The sequence below is a fragment of the Macadamia integrifolia genome, chromosome 5 (assembly GCF_013358625.1).
Source record: "Macadamia integrifolia cultivar HAES 741 chromosome 5, SCU_Mint_v3, whole genome shotgun sequence".
In the NCBI taxonomy this organism is placed as follows: domain Eukaryota; kingdom Viridiplantae; phylum Streptophyta; class Magnoliopsida; order Proteales; family Proteaceae; genus Macadamia; species Macadamia integrifolia.
The window spans coordinates 7,040,956-7,063,808 of NC_056561.1; the positions used below are offsets into that span (position 1 = coordinate 7,040,956).

The 22,853-nt window shown below is 39.4% G+C and overlaps 1 protein-coding gene across 1 annotated transcript; it reads right to left on the minus strand.

Moving 5' to 3' along the window:
- Positions 1-21,923: 21,923 nt before the first annotated feature.
- On the minus strand, positions 21,924-22,403 carry LOC122080023 (acylphosphatase-like). Its single transcript, XM_042646879.1, has 2 exons — positions 22,305-22,403; positions 21,924-22,190 (listed from the first exon to the last, which is right to left on the minus strand). Exons 1-2 carry the CDS (start codon positions 22,401-22,403, stop codon positions 21,924-21,926), a joined length of 366 nt encoding a protein of 121 aa, XP_042502813.1.
- Positions 22,404-22,853: the final 450 nt, after the last annotated feature.

Consider the following 22,853-nt stretch of genomic DNA (forward strand, 5'->3'; position numbering starts at 1 on the left):
GGAAAAAGTAAGTTTTTCTGGGCAAATAAGGTAAAAAGATTCCTTTTTAGGCCAATGGAAGGTCGTGGAGCAGGGTATGCTAGCGGGACAGTGTAAAGTGCATAAGTGGGTGAAGAGAAAATCTCTTCACCTACTGGGTTAGAGGAACACATATTTCGGCCATTGACGGCAGCACACGCAACTAGGCAGGGGTGCACGGGGCATACATGGGTGCATAAGATAGGCTGGGTGCGTGTAGGGCTGGTAGGCAGGCACACAGTGCGGACGGGGGCATAAGGCTGGCATGCAGGGGCAAGCAGAGTAGGCTGGAAAGGGCGCATAGTGCACACGAAGGCACGAGGCTGGCATGCAGTGGTCTGTGGAGCAAGCTATCGAGGGAGCACAGTGTGCGCGGGGGCACGAGGTTGGCACGTGGGGGGATGCGGAGCAGGTTGGTGAGGGCGCACAACTTACGTGAAGGGCACGAGGCTGGAATGTAGGGTCACACGGAGCACGCTGGTGAGGGCGGACAACACATGTGTGGGGCGGCAATGCTAGCACACGAGGGCACTAGGCGTGCATGCAGGGGCTGGCTAGCTGGCTGTGATGCAAGCAACTAGATGTAAGTTTACAGGAATGATTGTAGGAGGTCCGACGGTCTGATTTTGATGTACCATATATCGTTGGAATCATAATTACAAGTACTATCCATCTATACGATCATGCTAACCGGATTCCTTCATATATAAAAAGTCATAATTGGACCCTCTTTTCTCCCACATAGGATTTCTAGAGTTTTTGGGTAGGTGGGGGATGTTTCACGGTTTCCTTAATCAATTATCATCTCTGTCGATCGAAAGCAAGAAGTCACTTCCAAGATCTGCAATTCATCATAGCCAGAGGGGGATGACAAAATTGGGTGTCTATAGGGAGCACCTTGTACCAGTCCCGAGCTGCGTTTGGATGACCATATCTGGCCAAAGCCGGTGGTACTCCCTCATTTTGCTTCTAAAATAAAAATGAAGAAAAATAATAAAATTAAGAATAAAATATATATATAATAATAATGAATGAATAAATATGAATAAAATGGTATAAAAGTTATTTTCATTCCATGTATTGAATTTGGTAGTAAAATAGTGTGATATTTGGACTTTCATGTTATCCCGATTATTCTAATGAAGACTTGAGTTGTGGAATTAATCATGCCTAAAAAGTCAAATTCATAAATAAAATTGTCTTTATGTCACCAATAGATCTTCATTCATAAAAGGTGAAATCTGGTAATACAAAAAGAGGAAGGAATAAACATGGGGAGGGAAAAAGAAAAAAAAAAAGATATACATGTGTTTGTGCTTGCAGGAACTACAAGAACATATCGCTAAGAGTCAAAATCCTCGTCTGAATCATACTCAGGGTCGCTCTCATGGAATGACAAAGAGTTGGTAGGTGCCAATCCCAAATTCGCCAGCCTCCGGGTTACGTCCTGAATCTACACATGCTGTTGGGCATTCTCCTATTGATAGGAGTTGACTTGGCTCTGTAAGGCGATAATCTTTCTTTCTTCAGAAATATAAGAGATGGTCAAGAAAAAGAGTGATAAAGAGGAAGGACAAGAAAAAAAAAAAAAAGAAGAGAGAAGATACCTTGTTGATCATCACCTCACACAGGCTCTGGCGCATCCTCCTGATCTGGGTGTAGACCTCCGGAGATACTTGAGGAAGACCATGTCATCCAAAGAAGGTTGAAAGCCAATCAAATAAGGGATGGTTAGATACTCACAAAGTCATATGGAATAGGCATCCCAAGAGAAGCATCTCTATCTAGTCTCCACTCCAGAAGATGAGGGATGCTAGGATTGGCTGCGTTGGGATAGACTAGACCGGGAAGCCATGAAAGGGGATGGTAGCCATCCTGAGGGATCCACTCACACCAATAGAAGGTCCAGCTTGGGATGGACCAGCAACACCAACCTAGGACTGAACAATAAAAGGATCCGCTCGCCATGTTCTCCCTTGGAAGAACATCTATCAAAGCCAAACAAAAATAAATTGAAGCATGAAGGTGATACTCAAGGAAGAGCAACATACCACTAGACCATCAGGACCAAAAGGGGTGTAGACCATCTCTTCCTCAAGGAAGGTCTTGTAATCCCTATCCTGGTCTAAGAATGAATCATCCCATGTCCCTTCAGCCAGTCTCTTGATCTGATCTATAGGGATGCGCTCCGAACAATGCATGGTAGGTGGAGGAAGGCAAGGAGAGAGGCGGGTGTCAAAATCAGACCATTGGAGTGTAACCCGCAATAGGACTCAGTTCTCTATCAAGTACTTGGCTCGAGTAACTTTGTCAAGATCTGGAAATGTAAGAGGCTAGAATGGTCTCTAAGTGACCTGCAAATTCAAGAAAAAGTAAGTATAGCCCATGACAGAAGGAAATTTAATGACAAGTATGGCTTACCTTTGTAAGACCATTTAGGAGAGAATGACATTGGCCCCTGAGTACTCGCCTATCTCTCTATCTCATGGCTATAGCGAAAGGCGATGCTCGAGGATCGTGTAGGAGCCATAATCTCCAAATGCTCGTAATACTAAGGCTGATTTGAAAAGTCAAAGTAAGGAAATGCAACCAGATGAAAGGAAATGTATATAGGGACAGGAAGCAACCTGAAGAATGTAGCCCGCTCCCTTGAGACCTCGGTCTCCATATGCTAGAAGGTCAAGAGTCTGCAGAAGGTATGCATAGGCAGCCCCACCCCAATCCTAGGTGTCCACTTCCCGAATGTTCTTGAAGAAGGCAGCCATACGAATATCCACCCCACTTTGGAGGTCACTAAAGAGGCACTGACCACAGTAAATAGAAGGAAAGAACGAGTCACCTACACATTGTTACCAAGGTTCACCTGTAGATTTGCCCTCCACCAATGGGAACTAATCTCGCCTAAATGGATATCTTTCTCGTCATCTTGGATATCAATGCCTGTCAGATCCGTGAACTCCTGTGCTGTCATAGTCTCGAGAAAGGGCAAGGGTCTCCATCCAATTGGTATGCTCGTCAGAGCATAGAAGCATAGGGGCTTAATGGTAATCTCACCAGTAGGAAGATGGAAGGAATGAGTACTCGGCCACCACCACTCCATGAAGGCCCCTGCCAATGCCAGACTAAACTTCCTAGTCTCTAGTGAAGTCAATCGGCTCAGGTTAGAAGAACTAACCAACTCCTTCACCCTACGAGGGAGCATCTTGTACCATTCCCAAGCTGTGTTTGGATGACCATATCTGGGCAAAGTGGGTGATACTTCGTCATTGTGTTTCAAATATATATATATGTATGTATAATAAAAAAAAAACAAAACAATAATAAATGAATAAAATGCAAGGATTTACCCATGTGTCCCACACTGAGTTGCAGATATGATCCTGAGTCCTGTGAAGTGTTTGTCCGGTGCACCAATCTGCGGGACTCTTGTCCCCTTGAGAAGAATTGCTACAACCATCCAGCTGAATCTCCCCGTGAGTTTTTCTCTTTCTTGTCTTAGTCATATTTTCCAAAATTTCAAAGAACCTCAAGAAGTTTCACAATTTGCAAAAAATCCCAAAAAGGTGTCAAATTTTCTAAGTGACTCCTTCCTGAAGAACTGTGAAGATCTTCAAGGGGAAGATGAAGAACTTCAAGGGAAACTTGAAGATCTTCGAAAAAAATTTGAAGAAACCCAAAAAAATGCAAAAAGCTTTGAATCTTCGAGAACATTCAAAAACCCTCACTCACTCGCCCACAAACCGTTCCCAACTCAGAAAATCAAAAAGGGGAATGATTAAGAGGGGGGCCATTTTATGGTTAAAAAATTCATTTTCTTAGAAAAAAATAAAATAAAAAATCAGAGATTCCAATTCCAAAGTATAACGCAAAGATTCTTACCACAAATACAAAATTCAAAGTAACTTCTTGTGGTAGATAGAAATTACATCACATGAAATTGGAAGGTGAAAATGAAATTCAATTAGTAGATAAAAATTACATCACATAAAAATGGAAGGTGAAATCCAAGTCAAAGTTTGTGTGCGAGATGAAAATTATAAACATTAAAGTGGAAGGTGAAAATCAAAATTCAAAATGTAGATAAAAGTTATATCACATGGAAGAAAACCCCAAGATTCCAAATCAGAAGCCAAAATTCAAGATTCCGAATCAAAAGCCAAATTGCAAGATTCAAAGGTCCAAATTCAAGGTTCCAATCCCACGATTTAAATTCAAGAACCCCTGTCAACAAGAAAAATCAAGGAAAGGAAAATTTCATTGACCTAGCCCCAGGTGGCCTAATGTCATTGAACTAGCCCCAAATGGCCTAATTTCATTGACCCGGCCCCAGATGGCCCAATTTCATCGAGCCGGCCCCAGGTGGCCCAATTTTATTGACTCGACCAAGTGGCCCAATCTCATTGAACCGACCCCAGGTGGGCCAATCTCTTTGAATCGTCTTCGAGTAGCCCGATCTCATTGATGAATTCCCTAGACTGGCACATGGAAGCCTAGCATAGGAAAAGACAAAGATCAAGTACTAGAATCTTTTGCAGGATTGGAAGAGTAGAGAATTTCTTTCTTACAATTGGCAGCCAGGTAAATCTTAAACATTAAAGTAGTTAAGAGATATTACCTATTGAATTTTCAACTCGATCATTAATGAGAAAGATGATGGCAGTACATGGTCTGAGTGACAAAATGTGGCCATTCTTTTCTTTGCCTTTCAACTGTTGGCATAGGCCTCAGCCAAAGAAGGGCATTCTGTAGACACCCAATTTTGTCACCCTCCTCGTTTATGATGAATTACGGATCTTGGACAAGAATTCTTACTTCCGATCGACAGAGATGATAATTGATTAAGGTAATCCAACCTGGAAACATCTCCTACTCACACAAAGTCCTAAAAATCCCGTGCGATAGAAAAGAGGGTTCAATTATGACTTTTTATATACGAAGGAATTTGGTCCTAGGTGACCATAAGGATGCATAGTACTCAAAATTATGATTCCAACGATAAATGTTAAGTCAAAATTGAACTATTGAATCTCCCGCAATCGTTCCTGGAAAATTACACCTAATCGTATGCATTATGGCCTGCCTCGTACACGCCTGCAAGTCCCCTCATACGTGCCTGCCAGTTCTACGTGCCCCCGCCTATATGCCTTGCATGCCAGCCCTCGCACGCTCCCCCGTTTGTATGCCTCTCATGCCCACCAGCCCTTACGCCTGCTTTCCAGTGTCACACCCTCGCCTATATGCCTCGTGCTCTAGCCAGTTCTGCGCGCCCTCGCTTGTATGCCTGGCAAGTCCGCCAATGCTGCGTGCCCCTACCTGCATGCCACAAGTACTTGTCAGCCCTCGTGTATGCCTGACAGTGCCATGCACCCCCACTTGCATGCCTCGTACTCTCGCTAGCCCTCGTTCACACCTACCAGTGCCACATGCCCCCGCCTACATGCCTCGCGTGCCCGCCAGCCTTCATGCACGATCGCTAGTGCCGCACACCCCAGCCTGCATGCTTCGTGCGTGCCTGCCAATGTCATGCGCCCCTGCCATCCCCCTATGTGTGCCCTGCTTGCCCCGTGCACCCATGCATGACTTGTGCACCCCTGTCCAGCCTCATGTGCCATCGTCAATCGTCGAAATATAAGTTCCAATGACCAGTTTGGTGAAAAGATGCCTTTTTGAGCCAATGGGAGGTTGTGGTGTAGTGTATGTTAGCGGGACAATGTAGAGTGCACAAGCAGGTGAAGAAAAAATTACTTTTTCCCATTGGCCGAAGAAAATTACCTTTCATCCCATTGGTCCAAAATTTCATATTTTCAACCCATTGGTTTAGAAAAGTCACTTTTTCACCCCATTGGCTAGGGAAATTCCTCTTTCCTCCTCATTGGTTGAAAAATTCTATAAATACCCCCCTCCTTTTGGTTTTACACACTCAAGCCTCCTAGGAGCATCCATAGTAGAGAAGCTCTACCCTCTCTCCTCCTCCCCCCTTTGAGGTTTTTCAAGTATTCAGAGAGATCTTTATAGGATCCGAAGTGTTTCAAAGTGTTCTTAGGGCCTTTGAAATTCTTCAATCCTTTGCCTTATTTGAGTGAGCTTTTTGTGTAGGAAAATTTTCCCCTTAGTCTCCCACCCCCTTTTGAGGTTCGTCAAGTCTTCGGTGAGATCTTCATAAGATCCGAAGTGTTCTTCGGATCTTCGAATTTTTCTTCGAGCCTTCGAAGCTCCTCAATCCTTAGAGTTAGCCCATACCTAGCAGAAGCTCTGCCGGAGTGCCACCTTAGCTGAAATCCAAAAGTGGCCCATCCCCAGTGAAAGCTCTATCAGAGTGCCACCTCAACCAAAACCCAGAAGTAGCACATCCCCAGCGGAAGCTTTGTTAGAGTGCCACATCAGTCAAAATTCGAAAGTAACTGTTCCTAGCTGAAACTCTTTCCAAATACTACCATAGTCAACATCTCTCAAGAAAGAAAGTTGGAGGTCAAGACCATCTTCCCCTGAGCCAGGAGAATCTAAAAGATAGTCTGTGCCAGTACTAATCAGGGCTCCACCCCTCTTGACCCGAAACAAGGGTTAAGTTTAGGTATAATTTCTCAATCGAATCGTCATAATGTAGATTTTAAATTGACTTTGTTTTAGTGTACATAGTTATTTAAATTTAGTTCATGTATATATGTGTGATAACTTAGCACACATGTGGAATAGGAATAATCATGAAAAATGTTCGTTCTTAAGCATCTAGTAGGAAGACCGGTTGAACCAGGTAGATTGGGTGCCTAACACCTTCCCAACTCTGCAACCTGACACTTACCCTAAATCTCTAGACCAGACCAACTTTTGAGCCCTTTTCTCAGGAATTGGGCCCACCCTCCTAGCCCATTATCCTAGGTGGTGACTCTAAACCCTTTTTGTATGATCTCAATCCCTCGTATTGGACCACCATCAAACCTCCATCTCAATGACGAACTTTACACTCCTAGGAAATAGGCCTCCACGTATCTCCGAGTGGTGATACGATGGTGCAGGGCCCGTAGGAAAGCACACACTACACTCCCCTCCACCAAAAAGAGAAAGAGGAGAGAAGGCCAAATGTAAAAATTCCTTTCTCCCATGCCCCAAGGCGGAGAAGAAAGAGATCTCCGGCCACTACCCTCATATGGAGCAGATGACCTTTTCTTTCTTTAATGTGCTTTCATTTCTTCTATAACTGTGAGCATGTCGTGTGGTCATATGGTATGCATTAATCATTTGAGAAATTAATCGGTCTATTTATTTCATAGGAATTTTCCCAAATATCGAAGCATACTTATCCCCAAGATGACCCACAATTGCGGAAGCACAGTCGAACCCAGAGGGAAAATCCTAATCCTTCACATAAATCCGAACACGAGTGTGAAGATGAGGTAGTAACTACATCACCTATGCCACCTTCTGCACCACTTGTGTTGATAGCTCAGGTTGTGGTTGCCATGGTTAGTAATGTAATGCAAGGCATCAGCACAAAGCCTTCAACAACAAAAAGAGAAGCCCAGCAACAGCAGAGGGCCATGATGAATGAAATAGCCACAACTATCCGTTCCAGGGAGACACTTGTGCTACAACACCCTGTTGTGCAGTCTACACCACTTACCCCTATTCCTACACCATCTATTGCACTAGGAGTTTCAACTATTACACAACCAGCCAATGGTCAGTTATCTCAGCGAATACCAGTACTAGTGACACCACTTAGGCAGCAGACATTGGAGACACAGCTAGACATAGCTAGTTGCACCAATGGGGGTAGATAACTCCAACTTAATGGAGAATTTCAGAAGTACCGGCCCCCTTATTTCAGTGGACTGACCCATGACCCATTGGCACCAGCTAAATGGATAGAGAGTGTCAAGAAAGCTTTTACAATGTTGGGGTGCACTGTTGAGAAAAAGATTTTATGTACTGGTTATCAACTACAGGATGAAGCACATGCTTGGTTGAAGGCCACAAGGCCTATGTTGTTGGCCACTCATCCCAGCCCAATTTGGGATCAGTTTGTGGAGACCTTCTATGACAATTATTTCCCTAAAATAATCACCCACTCACCTGATTCCCATATCTGGTGTTCTTTCACTAAATTCCTGATCATGCATATCCTCGTTGGATATTTCAGGCTTTAGATAAACAAGTCATATTTGAGGTTAATTTTATTTTATTCTTTCTGTATTAATTTCACTTTCTTTAATCTGGATGAATTCTCATATCAGAATTCACACTTAGCTAGTAAGGAGCACACTAACCTCATGTCAGTATTTCCTTCAATTGACCAAGCTAGTATGCTAGCTTAGCTTGCGATGCCTATGTGGGTCATTCACCCAGCCCACATAGCCAATGAGCCCATCCTTGGACTACTGGAACAAACATGTAGGTATTAGGTCGCTAATTATCTAACTAGACTTGTTTGTATCCCCCTTAACTTTTAAATGCACTTGGGTGAGGTTTCCAAGCATAGGTAGGGTCCACACTGGTATTCCACAACCCAACTCTTTTCTCTTGGACATTTTCTTCATCACTTGAGTCACACCTTCATACCATACATTCATTTCCGGGTAGGTTGGTCACACACTCACAGTCTATCAGGCATTCGGGACCAATGCTGTCCCAAAATTACAATTCATTCAAGGCCAAACTGGTTGGCCGGTGCATTGGCAGAATAAGCCATTCTTAGCCCAAAACCTTGCCTTCTCCATGGCAGAATTCTTCCGGGTAATTCTATTACCTGAATTATGCCCTACATACTTCATTTTAATCATTATATCCTATGGAACTACCACCCAACTCTTATTTGGGTTTTTAGGGTAATTTACTTGGTCAATTGGGTCCCAGTTCACCCACTTTTCACCCTGGGTGTGTCATCTAAATTTTCTACCAACTTCTGGGCAAGATTGGGATTGTATGGAGGTCAATCCCACTCCCAATTACTATAATTTATCCTAATTGGGAAAAACCCTATGACCTAGGGTTTCTGGGACAAACCTACAATCAATTGGGTCTCAATTGTGTCCAAAAATTGGGGTTTTTGCCATGGAAGGTTGTATTGAGTTCCCACAAGCAATTTCTTACTGCTAATTTGAACTTATGACTAACCCTACCCCTAGCCAAATTCTGTCCTAGCTCAAATCATTGGGGTACGTTAGGGAATCTTACCTCTTTAGGGTTACTAAGGTAGGTAGGCATGGTAGGTGATGTCTAGATGCAACTGCCCAGCTCCAGGTACCTTCCCCACCTATAGTAGCACCTCTAGCAGCCTTTCCCTCCTTCTGGCAGCATAGAAGAGAGGTATTAGTAGTAGCAAAGGGGCAGGTACAGTAGCAGTAGAGGGGCAGCACCACCTCCCTTCTTCCTTTCTCTTCTTTCTCTCTCCTTCCTTCCTTCTTCCCTTCTTCTCTTCTCTGCTTCATATGATTTCAGCAGCAAAGGAAAGGTGAACATTAGCTGACCTTCCCCTATTTAATGGCTAACCTTAGGGTCTATTTTGGCCAGCAACCTAAAATAAAAACTCATTGTTATAAATATTCAAAATTTAATAACTAATTGTAGACCGCATTGTTCCCTATGCAGAGTGGTGCATTAGAACCCTTAAACATGCCCCTACATATAGTAAGAATGGGTAGAATCACATTACAAATGGGTGGGACCCATAGAAGAAAAACCAAATTTTTTGGCATTCTGGCACCCAAACCGGCTGGCCGATTTGATAGTAGGCAACCTGTCGGTTGCATTCTTTTTGGCTTCCCAGCAGTCTAAACCTCTAACTTGCTTAGTCTACCATATGTGGGACCATTTCGACACCTTTGGACCATTTCACCCCTCTTACTTAACTAATCAATCTGTCAGTTTCTTCGTTAAATTGCTGACTGTATGGGGTTCATAACCTACAATCCAGTACCCCTCTTCTCAGTCAAGTTCTAAGACTAGGGTTTAGTTGCTTCCAAAATTCAGGGTATTACAATTCCCCCCTCCTTACAAAAATTTGGTCCTCAAAATTTACGAGGTTGTTTATTACCAAAGATCTTCTCCAAGTCTTTTCAGATTACTTTTAACTTTGAGTCTGGCATAATTCCATAGTTATATCTTCATATATCATAGTTACAGTATCAATTAATACTCAAGTGCTTAGCCAAACACCCATATCCTTCTTCTTGCTATATTAGATGTCCTTCAGGTTTCCTTTCATACTTCAGGTATAGGAGAAATCAAAATCACCTGGGAATCTTTTGCTTACAATTTCAATTATGTAGTCACTTCCACATTGATAGGCGTTGAAAGCCGAGTAGGACTTGGAGAGAGATGGCGACTTGGGTTTCCCCATTAGAGACTTCGGCGGGACTAGGAGACCATGAACATTGTGGCTTGGATGGCAATGGTGGGCTATCTTTCGATATTACAGATCCCTTCCTGCTGGCCGAATCACACCTCATCCCTAACAGGGAGACCTTTTCGACTGTAGTTATCAACGATGCTTCTAATAGTTCCATTGAACAAGCTATTACAAGGCCTTTATCTTATGTGCAGTAGTGGGGGGTATTATGGCTAGGAACACCTCAGCTGAGGCTTCGACTCTCCCTACTGTCGATGATTTGCCTTCGCCAACCAAGGTTGGGAATCTGACAAGTATCCAAATTCCTCAAGCAGCATATTTGAGACAACTTAACAAACATAAGTTTACTTTGCAAGGTAGGATTAAGTTTCAGAACATATCAATGGATTCTCTACGGAATAACGTCCAATCCTCTTGGTCTCTCAAGGAGGATGTGTGTCTCAAATCTATGGGTAAAGGATTCATCCTCTTTCGCTTCTCTTCTGAGGGAGATATGATGAGCATTTGGAAATGTGGTTCGATCAAGGTTGAGGGACAATTGCTGCATTTTCCAAGATGGAGACCAGAATTTAAGGTGGACGATGAGAATATTATGAAGGATGTTATTCCTACTAATAACAATAGATAGGATCTTACCATACAATCATTGAATCACAAAATTAAACGATAAGGGTTGATGCATACCGTTCACCATTGACTGAAGAATTTTCTGCCATTATATTCTTCCTGTATCTTTATTCCTGTAATCCCAATCACAAACACAATGGATCTTCTAGGTTTCTCCCACTAGCTCCCTTAATGCTCTCTTGGTGATGGAACCAATAATGAGATTGATGTTAGAGTAGGAGGAGGACCTAGAGTCCTATTATGTAAATTTTTGCACCCTCCAATCAAGGTGTGCAAATAGGGTAGGACTCTTTTCACTAATTTGATGAGGAGTGGGTTTCCTGTTTGGAATCCAATTCTATGAGATTAGTATCAGTCAATAACCTAATTGGTATATGGGACAATAATAGAGAATATTCTTACAATCTCCCACTTGAACCATATGACCACATAATTATAATCTCAAACATAATTTGGATTCTAACATCATACTGCAGTATTTGAAAGTAAACCCATCAACTTAATGTCATCACAATCATAATACCATATTTGAACAAAATTACTAATATGGATCATGACGGTAATACATCATATAATGACATACTCCCTTCCATAGTTACAACACTAATAACTTCATCCAAACAGGTGCAAAAGTAGGGAATAGACTAGAAAAGTCTATAAGTAAATGGTCCAACATAATATCTCACATATATTAAATAAAATGTGTACACACGATAATAAAGTGAGAAATATTCAGAAACAACAAATATCATGATCATTTAAATAAATAAGTAAAAGTGTCTAACATAATATGACCATTACATCAAACTTTACATAAACCCATGTCCATTACAAGATCTGTAAAGTGTTTAGGCGCTAATGCCTTGGTCATAGGATCAGCAATCATCAGACTTGTCTTGATGTGTGTAATAGACACTTCTTGTTTCTGAACTGCTTCCTTCACAAAATTGTATTTTACTCCAATATGCTTCGCTCTACTTGAATGCTTATCATTCTTGGAGTAATATACGGCAGCAACATTGTCACAATACATTCTCAGTGGCTTCGAAATGGTGTCGACAACCCGAAGTCCTGAGATAAAGTTTCGTAACCAAATTGCCATAGATGTGGCCTCAAAGCATGCCATAAACTCTGCTTCCATAGTAGAAGTAGAGACACAAGTTTGTTTCTTGGACTTCCAAGAAATCACCCCACCAGTAAGTAGAAAGATGTATCCTGATGTAGATTTCCCACTGTCGAGGCATCCTGCATAATCAGAGTCTGAATATCCGATCACTTCTAACCGATCAGATGCTCTGTAAGTAAGCATGTACTCCCTAGTCCCCTTTAAATACCTCATCACCTTCTTTGCTACAACCCAATGACCCATGCCAGGATTACTCACATATCTGCCTAACATACCGACAGCAAAACTGATGTCTGGATGGGTACAAGTCATTGCATACATAAGACTCCCTACTGCGGAAGAATAGGGAATATCCTTCATTTGTGCTCTTTCCAGATCATTCTTTGGGCATTGATTTAGACTGAACTTATCTCCTTTGATAATGGGGGAAACACCTGATTTGCAATTCATCATGCCATATCTTTCCAAAACTTTGTTAATATAGGTTTTCTGTGATAGCCCAAGTATCCAACGAGATCTATCACGAAATATCTCAATGCCGATAACGAAAGAAGCTAAACCCATATCTTTCATTTCAAAGTTCTTAGAAAGAAAGGTCTTTGTATCACTCAACAAATCAAAATCATTACTAGCAAGTAAAATATCATCCACATATAAGACCAGAAATATAAACTTACTCCCACTAAGTTTCAGATATATACACCTATCAAAGGTGTTCTCAACAAATCCGAAGGAAACAATGATATGGTTAAATTTAATATACCACTGTCTAGAAGCTTGTTTAAGTCCGTATATGGATTTCTTAAGTTTGCACACTAGATTTTCTTTTCCTTGATCACTAAATCCCTCAGGTTGGTTCATGTAGACTTCCTCATCTAAATCCCCATTCAAGAATGTAGTTTTCACATCCATTTGGTGAAGCTCTAGATCATAATGAGCTACTAATGCCAATATGATTCTCAAAGAATCCTTTTTAGAGACAGGAGAGAAGGTTTCATGGTAATCAATGCCTTCTTTCTGAGTGAATCCCTTTGCAACTAGTCTAGCTTTATGTCTCTCAATATTACCCTTCGAGTCGCGTTTGGTTTTAAATACCCATTTACAACCAATCGCCTTAAATCCCGTTGGTAATTGAACGAGATCCCAGACATCATTGTCACTCATGGACTTCATCTCATCTTTCATAGCATCTACCCATTTAAGAGAATCATTATCGTTTATGGCTTGTGAAAAGGTTAATGGGTCATTCTTGATTCCAATATCAAACTCTGATTCTTGGAGATATACTATATAGTCATCATGAATAGAAGACCTTCGACCCTCTGAGGTCTTCCTTGAATTTCCAGTTGAGAAACATTCATAGGATTATCAGTGGTAACTACATCATGGAGTGATACATCTTCAATAGTTTATTGTTCCATAGGATCATTTTCAATAGTTACCTGTGGGACAACATCATCATGATGAATATGTACATCTTCTATAGTTTGTTGTTCTACTAGATCATTATGAACAGTCACCCATGGAACAACAATGTTATCACGATGTACATAAGTCGGTAAAGAAATTTGATGTTCTTCAAATACCACATTACGTGGTTTCTCACTCCCACTAATGTTACCATCCTCTAAGAATCTAGCAGTTTGAGTTTCCACAATTCTGGTACTGTGTGTTGGTGCATAAAACCTGTAACCCTTTGACCACTGACAATAACCAATAAAGTAACAACTTATGGTCTTAGGGTCAAGTTTTCTTTCACGTGGATTGTACAATCTAGCTTCAGCAGGACAGCCCTATACATGTAAATGCCCTAAACTAGGTTTCCTTCCATTCCATAACTCGTAAGGAGTTTTAGGAACTGACTTACTAGGAACCCAGTTCAAGATATACACAGTTGTTTTTAATGCTTCGCTCCACAAGAATTCAGGCAATGAGGAGTTGCTCATCATGCTACGTACCATATATGTGATGGTACGATTGCGTCTTTCTGCAACCCCATTTTATTCAGGTGTACCAGGAGTTGTGTATTCGGGGGTTATACCCTTCAACTTAAGAAATCGGGAAAATAGTCACTTCACTTTGCCCTACATCAGTATGTCTACTATAATATTCACCCCCTCTATCAGATCTCACAGTTTTAATATTTCTGTCTAACTTATTTTCGACTTCAGCACAGAACACTTCAAAAGAATTTAAAGCATCAGATTTTTCTTTTAATAAGTAGACATAACAATATCGTGAGTAATCATCAATGAAGGTGATGAAATATTTTTCACCAGTTATATAAGGATCAAAATGGCCACAAATGTCAGTGTGTATCAATTCCAGAAGTGAATTGGTCCTTTTGGAAGTAACTTTATTTGTCTTAGATTGCTTACCTTTGATGCAATCTATACAAGTGGTGAAATCAGTGAAGTCTAGATTTAACAATATTTGATGCTTCACTAACCTCTCCATTCTAGGTCTAGAAATATGACCTAAACGTCTATGCCATAGGGATGAGGAATCACCATTGTTGGATTTACGCTTTGATCCAACATTCACATGCACTGCAAGAATGGATTTAGAAAAATTAGAATCCAAATTAAGTTTATAAAGACTATCACATAATTATCCAGTGCAAACTAGATTGGTGTCTTTAAAAACGTTCACAACCTTATCACGAAAATTAAACTTAAAACTTTCACAATCAAGTCTCGATAATGAAACTAAATTTCTAGAAATAGAAGCCCCTTAGCGCCCCGGGACGGGAGTGGGGGACGGCCCTACGCGCAGGCAGTCCATAAGGTCCAACTGGAATCCAGTGTTCAAAATGAGTCTATAAGTGCTGATGGATCGAACTTTAGACTCTTGTCGGTTTCCCATGTAAACGACGCTCTCACTTTGATTTGGTTTCTGGGTTGTAAGAAAGCCCTGCATAGAATTAGAAATATGAACAGTTGCTCTTGAATCAATCCACCAAGTATTACAAGGAACATCAACAAGATTGGTTTGAAAACATACTAAGATAGAATCATTACCCTTCTTTTCGAATCAAGTCTTGCGTTTCTGACAGTCTTTCTGAAGGTGTCCTACTTTCTTACAGAATAAACACTTCAACTTGTCAGTTTTCTTTTCCTTGTCATCAGACTTTGGATTGGAGGCTTTCGTTGATGCATTATTCTTTTTGAAATTTCCTCTCTTCCTTTTATTCTGGTTGGATACAAAATTGACCTCCTGACCTCTCTCGTCATTCAATCTCCTTTCCTCTTAGACGCATATACTCTGAAGTTCATTCAGAGTCCACTTATCTTTATTTGTATTGTAGTGGATCTTGAATGTTCCAAAACGAGGAGGAAGTGAAGTCAGAATGATTTGGACAAGGCAACCTTCATTCATTATCAATTCAAAGGGTTTTAGTTGTGCACAGATACTTTCCATTTCAGAGATATGGTCTCCTATCCCATTCGTACCACTATACATTATTGTTACTAGTTTGGTCATCAAAGTCCCAGTCAAAGATTTATCAGCAGTAGCACAACGGTTCTCTACATTGATTAGGTATTCCTTTGCATTTTCAGAAGTTGGTATGGAGCTTTTGATAGTCTTGCTAATCGTCTTCTTGATATATAAAAGGCAAAGACGGTTGGAATGCTCCCACCAATTATGTAATGTAACCTCATCATCAGTGAGAGCAGCAGGTTTCTCATTACACAAGGCATATTCATGATCCATGGCAGCAAGGTAATAAATAAGTTCTTCATGCCAGTCATTAAAGTTTGATCCATTAAAAAGTGGCACGTTATTCGAAATAGGGATAGGTGTTGAACCTATGAATAAGAGTAAATAAAACATGCATATCAATCATCATGCTTTGAGTTTCAGTAATAGAATATTAAAATTCTAGAAAAGTAACCTATTGCATCATTATAATCTATCATGTGGGATCGAGATGGTAACATGCTAATGGTTTACTTTACATTAGATGGAAGACCTCATTAGGATAAAAAATTTAAGTCATCAAAATGATCAAATAAGATGTATACCTGTGGATATTCCCATCCCATTTAACTGTTAAACTATCATATATAGATCAACGCAGTCAATCAAGAATGTATATCTGCGGATATTCCCATTCTATCTTGACCGTTACATAACGATCATCATAAGACCCTAAAGTTTGAAATTTAAATTGAATGTGTGATACGATTATGTTTAAGGCCAACATATATAATTATTGTGATCAAGAAAAATGTGTACCTATAGATACTCCCATTCAACTTAATCACATAATCATTGATGCCCCAAACGCATTTAAAATTGAGAATTATACACTTTCAATTTAAATTTAACATAAATTGTCATCCAAGCATCATAGGTATTCTAAAATAATGCATAAAGACATAGACAACATCTATTTCTATCTATTTCTACCATAAAAGTATTCTAAAAATATAGAAATCCGGTTGGTAATATAGAGCATAAGTAGAAATAGATGTACAATCCATGAAATATGTACAAACTTAAGTAGAGAGTACAAAGAAACCATATCTATTATGATTAGAATCAGAAATAAGGCATAAAGAGAAGATGGCTTATATAATGGGTTATTTCATTAAATCCCATAATATGGGCTTTCATAATGGGTTTAGTTTATTAAACCCCACATATGGGTTTATTTTTATTATTATTTTTTTTTTTTTAAGTAGGGTGCCACAAACCCAAAACCCTAAATTACATTATACAAGATAAACCCTTGGGTAAAGTATAACAAATAAACCCTAATTTACAATTAGAGTTTAAATCTTTTCAATACTTGTGAGTCCCATACAAATAATATAAAGAAGGTTTTGCAATTGTTTGTATAATATTGGTCATGAATCATATGGATTAATATCAAATTAATACAATTCATCCCATTCAAACCGATCCGATCAATCGGATCATACAAACATAATATGGGTTAAGTACTGTCACGAACAGTAATCGGCATTGTTCATGAACAGTGCTATGAATAGTAAACCGAACCTCACCCACCTTCATTAACATAAAATTGGTACTATTTATGAACAGTACTAAATACCATTCATAAACAGTACTCTCCATGTGATTCAAGAACGTATTGGCGTAATCATATAGCTCTGATACCACTTGAAGGATGTTGTTCCTATTAATAACAACAGATAGGATCTTGCCATAAAATTATTGAATCATAAAATTAAACTATAAGGGTCGACGCATACAGTTCACCATCGACTGTGAAGAATTTGTCATCATTATATTCTTCCTATATCTTTATTCCTGCAATCCCGATCACGAACACAATGGATCTTCTAGGTTTCTCCCACTAGCTCCCTTAATGCTCTCTTGGTGATGGAACCAATAATGAGATTAACGTTAGGGTAGGAGGAGGACCTAGAGTCCTATTATATAAAGTTTTGCCCCCTCCCATCAAGCTGTGCAAGTAGGATAGGACTCTATTCCCTAATTTGACGAGGAATTGGTTTCCTATTTGGAATCCAATTCTATGAGATTAGTATCGGTCAATAACCTAATTGGTATATGGGATAATAATAGAGAATATTCTTACACTTCACCCATTGATTTTCTGTTGAGGACTCTCCCATTCACATCCACAATGGAAGCATCAATGATATTATCAGCAGCAAGGCCATATTTTCTCATCAAGGTCCCTATGCCACCTCCACTGAAGTGCCCACCAACACCTACTGTGGGACAAACACCTGCAGGGAAGCCAAGGGTGCTGCTTTTATTTGCAATGTGATAATAAACTTCTCCAATGGTTGCCCCAGCCTGAACCCAAGCTGTTCTTTCTTTTATTTCCACTATGATTGATCGAAGATTTTGGAGATCAATGAGGATGAAGGGGATAGCAGATCGATAAGACAAACCTTCGTAGTCATGACCTCCACTTCGGACTTTAATCTGAAGCCCATTTTTTCTAGAACATATAACTGCTACATGGATATGGAAATCATGAGTTGGTGTGATAATAAACAATGGTTTGGGAGTTTTAAATGATAGAAATCTAAGGTTTTTATTGTATATTGCAAGATAGGGAAGAAGGAAGAGTTGTCAGGAGTGTAGAGAACTTCAGAGATTGGGTTGGGGGGTTGAGAATGATTTAAGGCACAATTAAGGAATTTTTCTGATGAGGACATGAAAACCTGCTTTTTCTGAAGAAACAAGGACATGAAAATAGAAAGAAGTATTACAACGATTACAGAGCCTAAGGGAGCCATTTTCTCCATGGTTTAGGTTCCTTACAGGCACTTGGTATGCTTTTTAATTTATATTAGTTGATCTCCAATTCTCTCGTGGCAATGTTTCTTAAATAGAGTTCTCAAGTGGGGAATTGGAATTTTTCTCTCTTTACCATGAATTTGAATGGTACAATAAAAGTGAATTAGTGACATTATGGTGATTGAATCCAGTAGGTGGCAACGTGATCACATATTTGTAGTGCGTGAAAATAAGGTGAGTGGCTAGGATTGCAACCCAACCAACCACATACAATGCTTTATTATTTTTATTGTTATTATAACTATTAAGTATTTTAAGTATCTAGGACCGACAGTGAAGGAAGACCCTATATCGTACTGTACTATGTACTATTTTTAAAAAAGTAGAGAAAAGAAGGGCCCATTTGATAACGATTCAAGAAACGTGTTTCTTCCATTTCTGGACACAGAAACGGAATAAAAAACATTTGATAAAACTGTTTCGTTTCACTTGTTTTCAAAAATAGAAATTGAAATTTCTATCTATTTATGGTTCAAGAAACCACCCAGGTGAAATGGAAATGACTCTGGCCATTCTTTCGCTGGTTACTATCAACTTCTAGAGACATGAATTATCAAACACCTTCAATTCCATTTCTGTTTCTAGAAATGGAAATTTATGTTTCTGCCATTTCTTGAAATAGAAACGTTATCAAACTGGCCCAAATATTGAACATGTGAAATTATTATTTGGGCTTTCTTGAGGCTATGGTTAGGTAGTAGATTTTGGCACCGTTTGATAACGTTTCTACTGTTTTTGTGTCTAAAAACAGAAAAAACGGCTTTTCACGTTTTCAGAAACAAAAACGGATTTTTAGTGTTTCATAAATCTGTTTCTTGAAACGTTTTTTGTAGACATAATGCCACTAAAAAACCCAATAGAATCATCAGATGCCCAAAAGGGAGAGAGGATTCGGTTGCCTCTTTTTAGGCTTAAATAGTGAGAGATTTATCAGGCACAATAGCTTTTTTTTTTCTCTCAAATTCGTTTCTAGAAACGACGGACTTGTTTCGTCAAAGTCGTTTCTAGAATTGTAAATAGACATAAATTTTGATTTATGTTTCCAGAAACGGGTGAAACAAAACAACTTTATCAAACGCTTTTTAGGTTGTTTCTCTGTTTCTGGGAACAAGAAAACGCAGAAACGGAACGTTGTCAAACAGTGCCTTTATTTTTCTTGTCTTCAAAGTGTGACATCAGAATTTTTGTCTCATAGTCGTGAAGTGGAATTTTTGAGAGGATGTTGAAATATGAAGGTAATTGAGATTTACTTGGTGCACTTAACAACATAAATTAATGAATGATATAATCTCTAGGTAGAAGAATTAGCTAAAATTGTGGTAAGATAGGTATGTGAAATTTATTCAGATTTTAGTCATGCATTTTCTTTTATTTATTTTTTTTCTCTTACATCAATAATATTCACTTGCAGACTTCTAGTAAAAAACACATTTTATATTTAATGTGGGCCATAAGCACTGAGGGATTCAATAGGCCAAAGGTTATTACCCCATCATTTTTCCTTACAGGTCAGTACTCACATGTGTTAGAGTAGACAAGGAAGGAACTGACAAGAAAACATGCCACTCCCCTTTTAAAGTTTTATGTTACTTCCATTTCAGTAGATCAATTTGAGATCAGTTGTAATAGGTTTATTAAGTGATAAAAATTTTGTAGCCAAAAGACACATGATCAACAGATAATATACAAATGTTCATATCAAGGTGACAAGATTAGAACATGTGACCCTCTGTACCCAACACACATGCACTGATCAGACTTAACTACAACCACATCTCACCCCCCAGAGTTTGACCATTTGATCGATGAACACTTAAAAGAACTCGCCCATCCTTTTTGGGCACAGGGATGCGAGAACCTATTCGAGTAATCATCCACTTTTATTTAATCTTCCTCCAACCCCTCTTTCACTTGAATTTTGAAAATCTGGCTAGCTCTAGCTACCTAAAGAGAAATTTTTTTACGCCTTCTCTAGACTAAATTTCACACTAGAGAGATAGAGATGTATCATTCATTAATTTATTTTCTTAAATGCAACAAGATAAATCTCAATTACCTTCGTATGTCAACATCACCTCAATCCCCACATAACAACCATGAGAGAAATTCTTATGTTGCTCTTGTAGAAGTTCGGGATCAACAAATTAGTATTAAATTGACAGGATGTCACACTTCGAAGAGAGGTAAAAAAAAAAATACTACTACTACCTAGAGATGGCCTAGAGAAAACCCCAAATAATAATTTTACAAGCTCAATCTTCCTTTTCTCTTTGCCTTTCAAAAAATAGTACATAATATGATGGGCATAGGGTCTTACCACACTATCAACCCTAAATACTTAAAACACTTAATAATTATGAGAGTAATAAAATAATAAAGCGTTGTATGTTATCGGTTGGGCAGATATCCAAGCCACTGAATCTAACAGTTTATATGTCCATATATATTCCTACAAGACGAAGTTACTAATACAATTTTATTAAGAATAAAAAGTTTCTAGAACAAAGCCAATTATTATGATTTTTATGCACAGCAAATATGTGATCACCTTGCCAACTACTGCATTCAATCACCATAATGTCATTGATTCACATTATTGTTCTGTTTTGATTGGTTCTCCTTAAAAATCCTAATAGTGTGAGTCAGTTATGCATTTATTTATTTTTTGTAATGAATTATATATTCAAATCATGCTCTTTCCATTACATCATATTCTCAATTATGTTCTATTTTTATTCTTAAGCCAACAGACCTTAGGTTCACAAGTTTCAAAACATTTGCTTTGATACCACAAAATGTTGCACCCCAAAACCAGATTTTTTTTTATTTTTGCTAGAAAATCCAAAGAATTTTATTAAGAATAGAAAAAAAAAAAAAAAAAAACATCTTACAAAAAAGGGGAAACTTACCGTGCCACCCCCAGAAGAATGCCACAATTATAAGACCACCCCTTCTGTTTCACCAAATTATACTCAGACCCCCTACCATCAGTCACTGTTAAGTGAGGAGTTAAAATTACTGTTATACCCTATTGACAAAACTCATGTTTTCCCCCATTTTTTCGAGCACATGTTTCATCTTCTTTTTAGACTAAGAGGGTATCTTACTAGCAAAACCACCAACCAACCTTCACAGAGAATGATTATCTTCCTGGTGTGCAATGCTGTGTGTCCAAAGGGTTGAGACAAGAATGTGTGTTCACAAATTCTTTGCAGACAAGAAAACAATTTCTTATTGAACTAAATTCGAATTGATCCTTGTACATATGGTTGGGACTTGGGATTAATGGAATTGGATAATTAAAGTCATTAATGGCTCATCTTATTACTAGCAAATTTCAAAACTCCTCATTGAATAGGTTTCGTTGCTTGTGTTACAGTAGCACAACCACGAACATTTTTATTGAAACAGATCCAGTCATCACTTACGTTTCTAATAAAAAGTTGAGAAAGAAAAATAACCATGAAGTTGGACCATCTCATCAAAGAACGAAGTGGAATATTATCAAACAGTTTGTCTGCGATCGAAGCCTGGGCCAGGAACTTCGTCTGACAGGAAGACTTGGAGAGAGTTGACCATAGAATCGGGGTGACCACACCTGCAACGCTGCTCCATCTCATTGACGGAATCGGGATCGCCGGAGAAGAGGGCCTCTACGGAGCCGTCCCTCCTATTGCGCATCCATCCTTTGAGTCCCAATTGTTTCACGTTCTCCAATGTCCAGTTCATGTAGAACACCCCTTGCACCCTCCCCTTAATTATTGCCTTCTCCTGCAATTAAAACCCCTCCAAAATATTCATGGGATCATTTCTCAGTCTCAGTTTTTACTAACTAGTCGGGGAGAAAGGAGGAGAGAGAGAGAGATAAAATTAAAAATCTTGTACCATCTTAGTGGGATTAGATGGTGGTGGTGGCGAGGGATCCGTCGCAAAAGCATTGGTGGCGGCACTGAAAAAGGAGGTCGGGCTCCAACCCTCTCCCATGCTGGGACTATCCACTGTCGCTGCTCTTCACGAAGAGTGATCGCCGGTGTTCTGAACGTGAAGTTATCGATTTGGGGATGGGGACTTATTACAAGGGGTATTTCAGATACTTCATATTTAATAAGGGTATTTTGGTATTTAAAATAAAATATAACTACTGACATCAACATATATGGTATATTCCTTAATAGTGACTAACGGTAGCGGGTCTGAGTATAATTTGGTGAAACAGAGGGAGTGGTCTTATAATTGTGGCATTCTCCAGGGGGTGGCATGATAAATTTTCCTACAAAAAAGCGACTAAGTGTCCTCCACCTTCGACATTGTCATCAGCAAAGGAACTCAAACATCGAAATCGAAATCAAGGTCTTAATGAAGCATCATGCAACAATTCTTTCCTGATATGGAAAGAGAAAGAGGTAAGTGAGCCTATCCTATTGTTTTTTGCTA